This window comes from Phaseolus vulgaris, chromosome 1 (assembly GCF_000499845.2).
Source record: "Phaseolus vulgaris cultivar G19833 chromosome 1, P. vulgaris v2.0, whole genome shotgun sequence".
NCBI lineage: Eukaryota > Viridiplantae > Streptophyta > Magnoliopsida > Fabales > Fabaceae > Phaseolus > Phaseolus vulgaris.
In genome coordinates, this window is record NC_023759.2 from 15,644,630 (window position 1) to 15,661,613 (window position 16,984).

Consider the following 16,984-nt stretch of genomic DNA (forward strand, 5'->3'; position numbering starts at 1 on the left):
GGTTAAGGCGCATGTTGACCCTTCTTAGGGCGTCGAAAACTTCTTGTAGGTCTTTGATGTGTTGGCCGCACGAGTTGGACTTCACCACAATGTCGTCCACGTACACCTCTACGCTTCTGCCGATCATCCCTTTGAAAATCTTGTCCATGAGCCTCTGGTAGGTAGCCCCGGCGTTCTTTAGGCCGAACGACATTACCTTGTAAAAGTAGTTTGCGCCGTCTGTCGTGAAAGCCGTTTTACCTCTATCGCTATGATGCATGCTGATCTGATTGTAGCCGGAGTAGGCGTCTAAGAAGCTCAATATTTTGTGACCGGCCGCTCCGTCTACGAGCCGATCGATGTTGGGAAGGGGATATGAGTCTTTGGGGCATGCCTTGTTGAGATCTTTATAATCTACGCACATCCGCCATTTGCCGCTTGACTTTTTGACCATCACGACGTTGGCCAGCCAAGTGGAGTATCATGCCTCGGCTATAAAGTCGGCTTTTAGGAGCTTCTCGGCCTCACTTCGTGCGGCCAGCCGCTTGTCCTCTTCATGGTTTCTTTTCTTTTGTGCTACCGGGCGGGCTTCTTTATACACCGAGAGGCGATGGGTGATGATGTCCGGATGGACGCCTGGTACGTCAGCCGTCGTCCAAGCAAAGAGGTCTACGTTCCTCTTGAGAGTTTGGTGAACGAAGTCCGCATCGGCGGCGGCCATTGTCGTGCCTATGCTCGTGTACCGGTCCTCCCCGTCAAGTTCGGCTCGGCGTAGCTCGTCCTTGGCTTCGAGTCTTGGCTCGATTTCCCTGGGGTCCAGATCTGCCATGGTGATGCCCTTCTTTGGTTGGGGGGAGTGCCGATGGGGGCTTCTCCCACGGCCGGCGATCTTGCGCTTGGGCGAACGGCTGCCGCTGGGCCTCTGTTGTGTAGGCTCGACTCGTAGGCTTTCGGCGTAGCATTCTCGGGCGACCTTTTGATCTACGTGGATGGTCAGGATGTCGCCTGAGAGGGTAGGGAATTTCATTGCTAGGTGGGGCGTGGAGACGATCGCTCCCAGCTTGTTGAGGGACGACCTGCCGAGGAGGATGTTGTAGGACGTGTTGGCATTTATAACCAAGTATCTGATCTTGAGGGTTTTGCTGGCCCCTTCCAGGCCGAACGTTGTGTACAACTCTATGTAGCCCCTCGTTCCTACGCGTTCCCCCGAGAAGCCGACCACGTGGTCGTTGTAGGGCATCATTTCCTCCTCCGGTATTCTCATGGCTTTGAAGGTCTTCCAGTATAATATGTTGACCGAGCTCCCTTGATCCACGAGGTTCTTTTTTATCGTAAAGTTATCGATATCGACCGATATCACCATGGGGTCGTCCTAGGTCGGGTCTATCCCCTTGAAATCTTCGTCTGTGAACGTGATTGGTGGCATCCTTGGTCGGGCGAAGACGAGGTTTACTTGGTGGACGGCGCGTAGGTGCTTCTTGCGTGCGCTGTTGGTACCGCCTCCGCCACCGAACCCTCCGGCTATGGTGTTGATCACCTCTCGGCCTCTGCGAGTGTCAGCTTGTGGGGGATCGTCTCTTCGTCCCCGTCGGTCTCCCCGCCTGTCACCCTCTCGTGGGCCTGGGGGGGTTCGGTCTCTTCTTCTAGGCGTTTGCTCCTTGCATGGGGAGCAACGCATCTCCCGGGTCCCACGCACAAAGCGTCTGAGGTGCCCGGCTTGAATGAGTTCTTCGATTTTGTCCTTCAGGGCTTGGCACACTTCGGTAGAGTGGCCGGTATTCTTATGGTACCAGCACCTTTTGCTGCGGTCGGCATTTTCTGGGCTCAAGGCCCTTCGGGGCGGTGGTATTAGCTCGGCGCTCAGGGCCTCTTGCAAAATTTTGCTCCTTTCCGCGTTCAGAGGTGTGTAGCGGGAGAAGCGGGGTCCACGATTGTCCCTTTTTTGGTCCCGGCCGGTTCGGGACCTTCCTTGTCACTCCCTATCCTCCTTCTTTTCCCCGTTTGCCTCGGCTCGGGCGTTGTTTCTGAATTCACGAAGTTCCTCCAGCTGCATGAATTTCGCCGCTCGACGTCTAAGATCGTCGAGGTTGGTAGCAGGCTGCATGCACAGGCTATCGGCAAATGGGCCGGGTCTGAGGGCGGTCAGCATGTGGTGCATCGCTACCTCGGGGCTGAGGTTGCGAATGCTCATAGCGGCCTTGCTGAACCGGTCAGTGAACATTCTGAGGGACTCTCCCTTCTCTTGACGAATGCCGACCAGTGCTATGGATGTTAGATGGTGAGGGTGGCTTGTTGCGAATTGAACGTCGAACTTCGCTACTAGGGTTTCGAAACAGTCTATAGAGTGTGTTGGGAGCTTGGTGAACCAACTCAGGGCGCTGCCCTTTAGAGAGGTTGGGAAGACTCGGCAAAACACTGTGTCGTCCGTGGTATACAGGCTCATGTGGGTCGTGTATGCGTCCATGTGCTCATCTGGGTCGGTCGTCCCATCGTACCGATCCCTGTTGAAGCCTTTCCACTTGTCCGGCAGGGGGGTTTCCATGACACGGTCAGTGAAGGGATGGCGCCGGTCCGGACCCGCCGGAGCGGTAGTGTTGATTGTCTTGCTGGGATGGGACTCTCCATCCATTTCCAGAATGAAGTCGTTCTTGGTGTCTTTCTCGGCCTGGAGGCCGGCACCGGTGGCGTGAGACCCGCCGGCCTAGTTGGTCATGGCGAGGGACGGCACCCCCTCGACCAACTTCTTCATTCGCTTGTTCTCTTCTTGGAGGCTTTTGATTTCCTCCACGTTCTTCTTAGCGGCTTCCTCGTGGGCCTTCCTCATCTCTGCCAGTTCCCTCTGAAGGGCCATCATCATTGTTGTCTGGTCTGCTTCGGTCATGCTTGCCATGCTTCGGGTTGATACCATCTACTGCTGTGGTTTCTGCTGCCTCTCCTCGGCCCCACGGTGGGCGCCAATTGTTCTCGAACTAGGTTGGGGATTGGGAGAACTATGTCGGTCGTTTCTCACTTCCTCCTTCGGTCCTTCTCGCTGAACGACTCCTCAGGCTGGTGGGGTACCTACGAATGGCACTCTAACGCTCAAGTCAGTGGGGTATCGTATTCGGTTGGTTAGAATACTGTAGATAATGACGTACCTTCTTCCTTGGAATGCGTGATATTTATATTACCTTGATGGACCCTTGCTGTTGGGCCGGATTAGGGGGTTGTTTAGCGATTAGGGTTGGATTAGGTCATTTCCTAACCGTGGATTGACTTTTGCTAATTAGGTCAACGGTTTGACTTGAGCACCTTATGTCGGTCGGCCACATATGACACGTGGTCGATATCGTACCTTAAAGTAGGGTCTTAATACTTGGATTGACCGGGTCCATGGGCCGGTCGGTCATCCCAGTATCTACTACAATAATTATTACATTTTCTCTTTTTCCCCTCTTATAAATTCTTCTCATCCCCTCTTCTATAAAAAAAAATAAAAATATTTTATCAGTTGTAATGCAGTGTTTAATAAAGAAAAGAAAATAGAGAGGGGTGATAAAATATGAGGAAAAAACAAAGTAATAATATAAAAGTAATTTTTCTTCTGAAGAGAATAAACGAAAAAAATTACTTTTTTAAAAGATTTTATTATAATAATTATAAATTATGTATTATTTTTAAAATATTTATTTATTATTCATCATTTTATTATTATAATGAAAGAAAATAAGAAAGTGTAGAAGTGTAAATAAATAATGATATATAGTCCCGCTTACCTAAATGACCTATAAAATAAGCCAGACTACAAAAAAAAAATTTCTGGATGAACTATATCACTTTATGTCTGGCTGGTTTAGCCCATAATTCAACTGGGTCTAGCAGGTCCAACATAAGTTTTTGGGTCAACTCATATTTTAAAATGATAATTATATTTAAATTTTTTAAAAATAATATTATTTTATTAAAACATATATATTATAATTTATATAAAAAATACTATATTCAAAAATTAAAATTAATTTCATGTAACTAAATTTTAAAAAGTCATATTTTATTAACTTTTGGATCTAGAATTATTTTTTAATTTTTTTAAATGAACAAAATGGCTCTTTCACTTTACATAAAACTGAGCTAACCTAAAATTTATATGCCATTTGAAATGGGCAAATTCTTATTACACCCTATCATTTTCAATCTCCACCGATTTGTTTTAAAAATATTTCTATGAAATGACAAAAATATTATGCAAAATGAATAAATGACTTTGGATTAAAGGAGGGATGTGAATAAATAAATACTTTCATATCTTTTTTTATAATACTTTTTCAAATTTTGAAACACATTTCTAAATTTTATTAGAAATTCTTTTCTGAAACGTATTTTTAAATTTTGTGTTTTAAATTTTTTTTAAGTGTATTTTTTTCATTTCAGATTTCCTTTTTTGAATGAGATTCTAATTTTTGAATTGTACTTCTTAAATTTTAGATTTTCAAATCTAAAATAGAAGATAATTTTAAAAAATTTAAAAGAAAACATAATACAGATTAAAATTGATATGGTGCAGGAATTTAAAATATACCTAAAATTTACACTATCTGAACTCTACAAAAATGAATAAAAAAGAGATGATGTAATTGATGAGAAAAATGTACGCGGAAACAACACACATAATCACGAAACAACGCTAGAAAATAAACGACACAAGATTTAACGTGCTTTGGTCGCCAACTACAACCTACATTTACACGGACAACTATTAGGTTTTATTTCTTTCCTGTTGCATACTCATCTACAAGTACAATGATCTCTTTAAATAGAGATTATAAAGAGGACGCAATGATTAAGCTCACTCACAAAACATGGTGTCTAGTCAGCCCAACCCAATTGGTCCTGACTTCACACTCAACAATCTCCCACTTGAAGCCACAAAACAATGTTCACTTGCGCTTCAACTGTGTACATATACTTTTGTAATCTGTCAACGGAATTCAATGTTCCACCACTAGTTGTCACCAGCCTTCTTAATCATTTTAAAGGCTTCGTTGAAACTCCCATAAGTTTCAACATGTTATTCATGATTGAAACTGCCACTGACGGTTTTTTGACCATGATGGGGTTATTTTTTTTGGTTTTTACCAAAATGGGGTTCGTTTAAAAAAAATTACAAATTTAGGCAAGTCGTGCCTAATTGGGACGACATCATATGCTGAAGTCATCCCAATTAGGCACGACTTCTGCCATGTCATACTAAAGTCGTGCCAACTTGGTAGGACTTCTGCCCTGTCTTACTGAAGTCATGCCAACTTGGCACGACTTCTGCCACATCATAATTTTATATTTTATTTTTAATTTTATATATTGGGTAGTAAGTTATGTAATGTTAAAAATTAATTTATTCTCATCTTACGTGTTCTGTAAAATCATTATTTCTCAAGCTATTTATTTTGCAAATTCACAACAATAATTCTCTATTTATTTTCCAAATATAATAATTTTTCTTTATCTATTTATTTCCAAATTCAATAACAATTTTTTTCATTTTTTAATTAATCAAATAATCAAGTTATTGTATTACATTACCGTCAAACATGAACCATACACGATTATCCAATTTTTTGTTTCTTAAAACTAACACTCTTAGAAAATTATGTATCAAATTAATTTTTAACATTACATAACATACTATCCAATATATAAACAATAAAATTACAAAAAAATGACGTGGCAGAAGTCGTGCCACATTGGCACGACTTCAATATGACGGGGCAGAAGTCGTGCCATGGCACGACTTCAGTATGACGGGGCAAAAGTCATGCCTAATTGGAACAATTTTTGCATATGAAGTCGTGCCGAATTGGCACGACTTGCCTAAATTTGTATTTTTTTTAAACGGACCCCATTTTGGTAAAAAAAAAAAAAAACCCCATCATGGTCAAAAAACCGCCACTGACCCGTTCTATGTTCCTACCGGCTCCCACTTACACGAATTGTCAGATCCTGGAACAGCCTGAGAACAAACACTCTCCATACTCAACAAGAAATTTCTGGAGATGTTTCAACAGTTGGAATACTAGTTCTCAAAACCCACTGTCGTCTAGGGACCTCAGCTGAAACACGACCCATGCTCCCACTGCCACAAGTACCTCTGACTGGTCTACCTGAACCTTTCCATGCTCGTTCATCCTGAATCTGACTTGTGGCTCTGGGTTTCTCTCTTGTAAAGACAACCCTCTTCAGCCCACTAGATTCTGTGAACCGGACTTTGTTTATCTTCTGAACTAGGACGGTCACTCCCTCAGACGGTAATTCGACCATATACATCGAACTTTTCTTTCTTCTGCGGGCCATGACAAGATTTCCCTTGACTACCTTCCACTATTGATTTCCGAACTTCACATTATGTCCCTGTTCGTCCGAAGAAGGAGTCTTTGATTGACTTCTTCTTTTGTTCTTGCTCTCTGATATTTTTCTTACCTCTAATGACATTTAGGCTTTGTTTGCTTCCATAGATGTACTGTTCTCAAGGAAAGAAGTGAGACAATATCACTGGTTTGGATCCAAGGTTTTGCAGGGAAGACGAGGAGAGGATATACCTGTGAACAGTAAATATCCTCTCCCCTAAAAATGAAGAGATGTAGAGGGAAAGCCACATCAGCATGTGCTATTTACGAATTTACCCTCATTCATCTACAAGGGTTTTTAATATTAAAAAACAATATTGTTTTTTATTTATATAAGATGTGATTTTTTTTTCTAATTTTATAGTATATATTTAATATTTTAAGAAATTGTTTGAAATTCTCTTTTTATTTAATTTGTTATTGCGTTTATATTAATATATTTTTTATAATTATTATGTTTATGAGTTTGTAATTTATTTGATAATAGTTTTTTATGAAATTATTTTCTATTGTTAATTATATTATATTTTTTATTTTTTTATTACTATATGATTTTTAATAATAAAAAATATTATCTTTTATTTATATAACATCTGATTTATTTTCTAATTTTCTAATGCATGTTTAATATTTTAAAAAATTATTTGAAGTTTTATTTTTATTTAATTTGTTGAATATTTTTTTTTTCTAATTATAATTTTTATATTTAATATATATTTATTTTCTAATTTTAATTTTTAAATCTACAAAATATGTGAAAGTTGTTTATTTCTAAACAAAAATAACTCATTTATTATTAAAAAAATTTAATAGGCATGGATAAATTTGTAAAGTAACATTTAACAATTTAAAAAATAATCATATCACTCACAAACTCCCACAAACTTTCCTCACACATCCACCCTAACATACCCCAATCCAAACAACCTCACTTTCTTCACACTTTCTTCTCACATCCTCACATATGCACTCCCTCAAATCCTCACACATTCACTCCCCAATCCAAACACACACACTTAGTGATTCACTAGATAATTCCCCAAAAGTCCATCTTTGGACGTCCTCACCAAGAATAAGATCACGAATCTTCTCAAAAGTGAATCCATCGGGTCCCGCTGAACTGGTAACTGTTGTAACCATTCCGGTCCACGTGTCAGGCAAAGACGATAACAATAGTAAATAGTAAAGCTTAAACTTCATCATTGAACTTAATATCCACTGACGTAAGTCTTGCTTCATCATGTGTTTACCAATTCTCTAATCAGAAACACATTGTTTGTAGCAGATGACTTCTCGTACATTTTAGACAATGCTTCCATGATACTTTCGTTGTCTTCTCCTTCAACACTCTTGGTCAAAGAGAGTCGGATATCAGACATAGTTTTCCGATCCAAACCTGCCCACTCTGCATCAGACATCTTTTGTGTCTTTTCACCCAAAACCACGTCCAAATCATTCTGAACTAGCAAATCCTCAACTTGCAATTTCCACCAAATGAAATGAAATCTGTACCATCGAATTTTTCAATTCGGACTTCTTGTCTTCTGCCATCTCAAACGACACTCACGATCCACAAAAAAATAAAACCACACCGACACGCGCTCTCTTGCACATTGTGTCGTCACGCTATGTACCTTGCACGCAACACTGTCATCCAAAATCGCCTTCGCGCTGCACTTGGTCACCGCCGCGCGCTCTGCACCTCAAACAGACCTGTGCGAAATATGGGAAACAGACCTGCACCTATTCGCCGCGAAACGCGATCTGGGAAATGCACTTGTTCGCTGCCGCCGCGCTCCACACTCACTCAATAGACCTACGCGAAACGCTCACGCAACAAACCTAGTCGCCGCCCCCGCGAAACCCTAGCCACCATGCGTCACAATACCGTTGTGCCACCCATTAGAGGCACTATCCCTCTTTCCTCGCTGCAACCACAATTTTCACGTCTCAACTATTAATTTATGTTAATCGGATATCTAGTGTGTAAATGAACCAAACTCTTGATACCAATTGATGAGAAAAACACAGAAAAAACACACATAATCACGAAACAGCTCCAGAAAATCAATGACACAAGATTTAACGTGGTGCGGTCGCCAACTGCAACCTATATCCACACGCACAACTATTAGGTTTTATTTCTTTCTTGTTGCATACCAATTACAAGTACAATGATCTCTTTAAATAGAGATTATAAAGGGGACACAATGATTAAACTCACACATTAAAACATAGTGTCTAGTCAGTCCAGCCCAATTAGTCTTGACTTCACAGGTAACCGTAATACACAATCAAATTAGCATACAAGTTAAAAAAAGTTATATTAAGAGAAAATGAAGATTTGTATAGTATGTTTTTGGCAAATTAAATCCTAACCATGAGTCCTATAATTGGGTTGGAGAGTCACTTAAAAACAAAGTAACTACATATAACAACTTATATAAAATATGGGAAAAGGTGAAAACCAAAGTATATGTAATGTGTGGGAACCGTGACCAGTCTATTAGTCACCTGCCCTTTACCTATTGATAATTGGATATGTATGGATAATTTATGATGGGATTGGGATTGATTTTGTTTATCATGGACATGGAAAAAACACTTTTGTCATTTTAATGTCTATGGTGCGAATAAGAAAGGCAACAAAATTTGGAAATACAAGTGGATAATAATTTTGAGTATATGGATACAACGAAATAATATTATTTTTAAGAATATAAAAATCAGATGGTGTGGAAATTTTTACTCAAGGGTGATAGTAACGATCAATATGATACAGCTTGGACAGGAGAATTTTTTCAAAATATGTGTGTTGTCAAATAACTTCAAGACTATTTGACCAGACTTGTTAAGGTTGTGAGATGGATAAACAAAGACTAATTTAGAATATAAAATAGTTAGTGATTAAAATTTTGATAGACAATGATTAGATACTAATTTAAAATCTATTTTATTAACAATAAAAAATATTTCAAATACTAATAATTTTTTAAGTTTATAAAATAGTTTAATTTAATTAAATAATATTTCATTATATTTTTATTTCTGAAACTAGTTTTTATTAAATAATTTTTTTGTATTGTAAAATCTAAAAACTTAAACCTCTAGAACCTAGAAATTCAACATGTGTCTCATTTGATCCAGAACTCTTCTTTTTGTAAACATTACTCTTGGGTGGAAAACCTTTAATAAGGGTAAGGCTAACGTGTCAGAAGTGATTGCAATGGTTCAAGTTAAGGTTTAGTCCTGGATTTCCTCTAAGTCTCGTTTTAGATCGTTCTCCTATCCTAGTCGGTGTTTGAACCTCTTGGCTTGCATGCAGTTGGATCGTTGATGTTCTTCATAGTCATTGTGTAGATTTTGTGTTCCTCAGTTTTTTTGGATTTGTCTGTTTTTGTGTCTGTTTGCCAAGGATTTCTTGGGAGGGCGGAAGAGATTAAATTGCAATTGTATAAGGGTTGAATCACTCCTAAAGTGATTCATATTTATTAATTCGTTTTGCTGATAAAAAAAAAAAAAACTCTTGGGTGGAAAATAAATTGCTTAATGTTAACCACCAAGGGAACATACTATTGCACCATATGCAACACTAAGGGAAGTAGGTATTGCACCATATACAACATTGACGCTTCGTTGTTTATGAGTATTTATTATTCACGCAGATGGATTTGGAGGAACCATTCTGATTTGGATCTAATAATTTGTGATGGAAAGATGAAGAAACTCAAAAGAAACTTTCTTCACTCCTTAGACATGAATCGCAGATAAATCCAACATCCAACAGAGACCCAATTTTATATAACTAAATTACGTAATTACTCTGTCTAAAAAGTTATAAAATAATTAATTATATTATAAAATACAAATATTAAATATTTATAATAAAAATAAAATGTTATATATATTTATAAAATTATAAAATTAATAATAATATTATTAATTAAAATAATGATAATAAATATAAATTAAAAAATATATAATAATAATTTTATTTGAATCAAATATTTAATAATATAATTAATAATAATAAAAATAAAAATAATTATTTACATAAAAATCAAACTTATATAATAGTAATAATAATATTATTATTATTATAAGAAAATAAATTATTTATTATTATTATTATTATTATTATTCAAATATTTTTAAAGATAAGGATAAATTTATATTTTATACCTCTTACAAAAAAATAAAATAAAAATTCACAACTATCACATTACTCACAAGTTATCACTCACAAATTCAATAAATTTTTTTCATAAATCTAGTCTAATATACTAAAATCCAAACAACCTTACACACTTTTCTCTCAAATCACTTCAAATTCACCCCTCAAATCTTCTACTCAATCCAAGCACATTAGGAAGTAGGTAGGAATTAAAGTTGCTGTTTTTTTGCTATTTGATAGGGTAAGGGTAAAATATTTTCAAAGTTCTGAAAGAAGTCAAAGGTTAGAAATTAAGATTTTCTAATACAAATTTTTGACTTTATTCTCTACTTTCTTACTTTGTGAATATTTGTACATTATTTATTTCATATAACTATTTTCTTATTTATCAAATATATGTATATATATATATATAACATAAATCATTATAATTGTTTTACCTAATTAAACTTTTATTTATAATGTGAGTTTCAAGTCATAACGTACTCAAACAAATTCAATCCTAATCCTGCTAAATATTTTTTTTAATTATTATTAAAAAAATCATTAAATAAAAAATAATTTAAAAAATAAAAAATAATTTATATATTAAATAAATTAAATATTACTTAATTATTAGTATTTAAAATAATTTTTATTATTAATAAAAATTTATAATCTAATTTACATATCAATAATTAATATAATTTATAATCTAATTTCTATATTGATATTTAGTATAATTAATTAATATAGTTGTTAAAAGTTATGTCTATATTTATAAGACCTGTATTTGAATCGTATAATAAAATTTTAATAATAATTTAAATTTTAACCTACTAACTTTAGAATATAAAATAGTTGTTGTTAATTATAAATTAATTTATAAAATTGTATTAATAATAAAAAAATATTTTAAATATAAAAATATATTAATTTATAAAATAAAATCTAAATTATAATAATTAATTATTTTTTTATTTTCAAAATAATTCTTATTTAATATTTCTTTTAATGAATTTTTCCTTAATGTTACTCTCTTAAACGATTATATTATTTCACTTGTAGTGTTTTTTTTTTCTTTATTATATTCTATATCAAATAAAACGTAAAAGTTAGATCTGAACAACCATAAACTTTTTTACGTTTTTCTTAATGAGTTTTGTAAAAGTCAACTCTTTTTATTTATTAATGTTTTAATTAAATAAACTTATCTTCATAACTGGAACAGCAGTTTCAGAAATCTATATCACTTTATGTCTGGCTGGTTTAGCCCATAATTCAACTGGGTCTAGCAGGTCCAACATAAGTTTTTGGGTCAACTCATATTTTAAAATGATAATTATATTTAAATTTTTTAAAAATAATATTATTTTATTAAAACATATATATTATAATTTATATAAAAAATACTATATTCAAAAATTAAAATTAATTTCATGTAACTAAATTTTAAAAAATCATATTTTATTAACTTTTGGATCTAGAATTATATTTTAATTTTTTTAAATGAACAAAATGGCTCTTTCACTTTACATAAAACTGAGCTAACCTAAAATTTATATGCCATTTGAAATAGGAAATTCTTATTACACCCTATCATTTTCAATCTCCACCGATTTGTTTTAAAAATATTTCTATGAAATTACAAAAATATTACGTAAAATGAATAAATGACTTTGGATGAAAGGAGGGATGTGAATAAACAAATACTTTCATAACTTTTTTTAGAATACATTTTCAAATTTTGAAACACATTTCTAAATTTTATTAGTGTTCCGTCCGGTTGACCTGGGACGTCTTCGTGCGCGACCTCAACCGTAAGTTAGGGACTCCTTCCCACTGGTTACCTGGGGATTCCTGCAAAGAAGGACAAAAGGGCGCCCTAGCGGCCGTTTGCACTCCGACGCTCAAGTCAGCCAGCAAGAAACACCAAAAACTATGCACCTCGTATCGGAGCACCGCGTATGGCACTCTGAAGGTGGTAAAAAGGAAACTGTGGCTAGTGTATATTTTCTCCCTCTGGCCCCAGTCCCTTGTCAGTAACCTCAAGGCTCGAGCAAGCAACTAGAGAGTTTCTGGGAAATTTGCCAAAAGTTCGAACCCCATTCCCAACATTCCAGGCGTTATTTAAACTACCCTAGCATTTAAAGCGCCTTAAAGCGCCTTTAATCATAAAATGTAGCGCATTTAATTATAAAACGTAGCGCATTTAAGACGTTAAAAACGCTTGGGAGCCTTTATAGTACCTTAAACGCTCGAAACGGAAACTGTATTAAATGACTTTAATTACCTGGTACCTGGCTAAATGGCGTTTCTATTCTGACTTGGTTGTTGTACACGTGGAGGGCCTCACAGCGCCATGACCCCATCTGGGGGCGTTTCTTTGTGTGAGTCCTCCTGCTTGAGAGTGCTACTGCGCAAGGGGTGACTTTTTGGGTGCCAACTCATGCCCCCAACCATCTAGTCACTCACTTTGATAGCGTATCTGCCTTCCTCTCGTACCCTGCACCTGGCTACCCTGGGCGTGACCCTCCTCTTGAGTCGTATCTGTCCCATAGGCGTCTCTAGGGCGGAAGGGGTACTTCACGAGTCAGACTGCCCTACACTGGTGCTATCACTATGGCCTTGAAGCCACCTTTCTCTTCTCTTTATCACTACCCCGTATTATCGGGACCTGAGGCCTTCCCACGGCGTTGCTCCCTCCATGGTCTTTCCTACCCATGGGTATCGGGGAACCACACTGTGATTGCCTTGCCTTAGTGATATTTGATCTTGGCGACGCCCTGGTTGGGCGACGCCTTCACCCAGGCGACGCTTCCTCTTGGCGACGCTGGCACTTGGCGTCTCTTCACCTAAGCGACGCCTTATGTTGACTTTGAGTCCAAACGTTGACTTTGACCTTGACTTTGTCAATGCCCGGATACGGGACGGTACACAAGCCCCCAAGTCTTAAGCCAAAGACTTGTCTTCAGTGCAAAGACTAAGGCCTCGCCCACGCCGTCCACGTGTCACCCTGATGACGTGTCATTCCCTGCTGACTCAACAATTCTCGAATTATTGACGTGACACTCTCTGAACCATAGGGGCACTCTTAATGGCTGATTGGACATCCTCTAAGGCGGGGAAAGTAACACCTTTTGGGGCTACGCTTAATCGTGTGCCACGTGGCTCATCACACGGCCAGCCTCTAGAGTCCCTTGTGCTCCCCTTGAGCGCTTAATCACGTGGCTCATCACACGCGGCACGATCTCACGGCTCCCAATTAGCGCCTCTTGGGTTGTAAATGTAACGTTCAAGTTACCCCAAACCCTGCGCTCACACCACTGTTTCATCCATTCTCTCTGCATCTCCGCACTGTTCATCGCCTTCAAGCCTTTCTCTGCAACTTCTGCTCTTTCCTTCGTGCTTTCCTTCCTCCCTCACTTTGACATCAAAGGTACGATTTTTGCATCTCCACGACTCTTCTTCTTCGTCGCATTGCATCGCTGTGTATTGAACTGCCTGGGACTGTTTACGTTTATGCATTACTGTGTTCTTCCGCTCCTTCTTTCTTCTCCGTTCCCTTCTCCTTCTTTCTGGGTTTTCTCGCGTGGGTGGCATTTTCCTAGGGTTTTATCCCCTTTTCTGTCTTGGCATCACTTGTTAAAACCCTTTTCCTTTCTTCTTTCTCCAGCTATTTATTCGCATCATGACGCGCCCGAACTCAAAGTCTGGTTCTCCCCCCAAGACCCCCAAGTCCAACTATAAAGCCTTCTATTCATGGGCCCCCGATGAGCTCTTGAGCGAATGTACCACCCTGACAACCATTCAGGACCTGGAGAATCATCGCGGGGATCCTCACTTGTACAATTTTAATGCTTTCTGCCGCACCCATGACGCGCACATCTCTGTTCGTCCCGGCAGACCTGGGGAACCTATCTGCGTGGATGACAGACCCAGAAAGGGGGATCCTTTCTTCTTCATGTACCAAACGGTATTTAAACGCGTCGGGGTGTGCCTCCCATTCACGCCCTTCGAGAGGGAACTTCTCACCGAGATTAACACAGCCCCCGCCCAGCTCCACCCCAACAGCTGGGCATTCGTAAGGGGTTTTCAAATTCTCTGCGGGTATCTGGGCATCCTTCCCTCTGTGGATGTCTTCTTACATTTCTTCGAGGTGAAGAAACAGGGGAAAAGCTTTTGGGTAAGCTTCTCCGGGATCGCGGGTAGGATCCTTCTCTCCCTCTTCCATAACTCCTACAAAAACGGGAAGGGAAAACTCTTTAGGGTGTGCTGCGCCAAGCACGACCCCACAGCCTTAGACGGCTTTCCCCTGTACTGAACGGAGCACCCCAAGCTGCTCAGGGCCAAGGCCCTGGATGAGTTATCCCCTGCTGATAGGGAGGTATGAAAGGCCTTGGCTGGCATGGGGATTGTCTTCGATACGCTGAAGCTTATCGCGAGCGAATACAACGCCCACTCCCTGACCACCTACTTTGGTAGGGAGACTCCCCTCTCACTATCTTTTATTGTCTGTACTTTACTGCTTAATGTTTTCTCCCCTGGCCTCTTCCACCTGTTTTCCATTGTGCCATGTGACTTATGTCTCATTCATCTACGCGTTTTGTGGGTTTGTATAACTGCTTTGGCTTTGACTTCTGCTATTTGGTTTATCTGAATGTAGGATCGGTGATGGATGCTTCCAAAAGGATGGTTTTGGCAAAAGCGATGAAGGCCGCTCGCGCTGCCAAAGCTGGCGCCTCCTCCGCCCCTGTTGCTGACCCAAACCCCTCATCGACCCTGCCTTTGCCACCACCGACCACTACCGAAGCCCCACTAGGCTCATCTTCACCATCTCCACATAGCCCCTAAGCGCTTCCAACACCTGGCTCTCCCCCGCCCATTGCTGCAGTCCCACTAGCTGTGGCTTCATCACCTGCTCCAACCCCCCTTGACAAAGGAAAAAGGGTGTTGGAGATTATCTCCGATGATGAAAACTCCGACGGGGGGCTAGTCTTCAAGAGGAGAAAGGCTGCTAGGACTCCCATTCTACCGGCAGCGTCGCCGCAGGGAGGGAATTCCTTCAGGGACAACCCTCCAAGTGCTACCTCTCTCCCTCCCACAATGGTCCAAGAGGAAACAGGCGAAGGAGCCGAATCTGCTCCACCCCCGTCACCGGCGGAGGTCTCCGTTGCTCCCCCCTTCGTCGCCGCCGCCCCAGATCTTATTGCCATCCCTCCTTCAATTATGCATCTGATGAGGGGCTTCAGCGGGGGATCAATGCCAGAAGGCTCCCACAGGAAGGAGGGAATGCCCTTCTACTTGGGAGCCTTCTTGGCGGTGGCCCTTGAATGGCGTGCCCAAGCTAGAAACGATGTTCTGCAGACTCAAACCCTCCAGGCCTTGGAAACAAGGGTAGCTGCCCTGGAGGAGGAAAAGAAAACTTTGGGATGCCAAAACGAAGCTTACCAAACCACTCTGAAGCAGGCACAAGAGGCCAAGGAAGAGGCTGAAAAATAACTGGCAGAGGCGGTGGAGCTTCAGGTTGACTCCTACGCTCGGGAAGTCACTCTTCAAGTCCAACTAACAGGCCTCCAGGGCATGGTCGAAGCTTACGATGAAGTTCAAAAGGTCTTGAAGAGCCGATGCTGCGAGCAAGCTGACAAACTGGAACGGATGGAGGGGGAGATGGCTACTCAGGCCAAAGCTATGGGCCTTCTCCAGGTTGACTACGACAAACTGCAGGTCGAGGTCAGCCGGCTCCGTGTGGAGAAGGAAGCTTTGGAGAAACAGGTAGCTTCTGGGGACGCCATCATCGAGGAGTTAGAGAAAGATAAGAAGACCCTCATCAACGACATGGCGGGTACCTTCGAGGAGGGGTTCAAAGAGGCTCTAGCCAAGGCCGTCTATGAGAACCCGGGAATCGACGTTTCCAACTGTTGACAGGAAGGTCGTGCCCTTGGAGATGGATGACTGAACTGCCGCCTTCAACCGCCATTCTCCTTTACACTTTACACTTGTTTTTTACCCTCTTTGATAAACTTGTAATTCTTTGAACTGTTTGCACTTTCGTCACAACTGTGAGTTTTGCATGACAATTTTTGTACCTTGGAGTTATCGAATTCCGCCTGTATGATTTTACCCTCGTTTTTTGCCTTCACGTGCTTCGATTGTTATGCCTGTACTCTACCCGTTTCTTTCGCTGCGTTGGGCGACCCTGTATGTCCGGATAAGGTCACGCGTCGATGCCCACGCCCATGGAGAGGCTTGCCTAACGGAGCCGTATCGTCCATGGGGTGTCTCAAACACCAAAGCGATCCGTCCCTTGATTCTTGGTGCCCGGCGCCCACGCCTAAGGAGAGGCCTGCTACTGCAGCGCCGTATCGTCCCAGGGTGTCCAAAAACGCCGAGTGCTCTTGGGAGGGGGCCGGGGTCGTTCCCTCCATGGTCTTTCCTTCCCATGGGTATCGGGGAACAACCCTGCCAGCGG

At 40.2% G+C, this 16,984-nt stretch overlaps 1 protein-coding gene across 1 annotated transcript; it reads right to left on the reverse strand.

Moving 5' to 3' along the window:
• Nucleotides 1–1,951: 1,951 nt before the first annotated feature.
• On the reverse strand, nucleotides 1,952–2,608 carry LOC137815588 (uncharacterized). The gene has a single exon (XM_068618703.1). The coding sequence runs from the start codon at nucleotides 2,606–2,608 to the stop codon at nucleotides 1,952–1,954; it is 657 nt and encodes a 218-aa protein (XP_068474804.1).
• Between the last annotated feature and the right edge of the window lie 14,376 nt (nucleotides 2,609–16,984).

Bases quoted from the DNA above. Each gene is read 5' to 3' on its own strand.
- LOC137815588 (XM_068618703.1), bottom strand. From the start codon at position 2,608: ATGGATGGAGAGTCCCATCCCAGCAAGACAATCAACACTACCGCTCCG.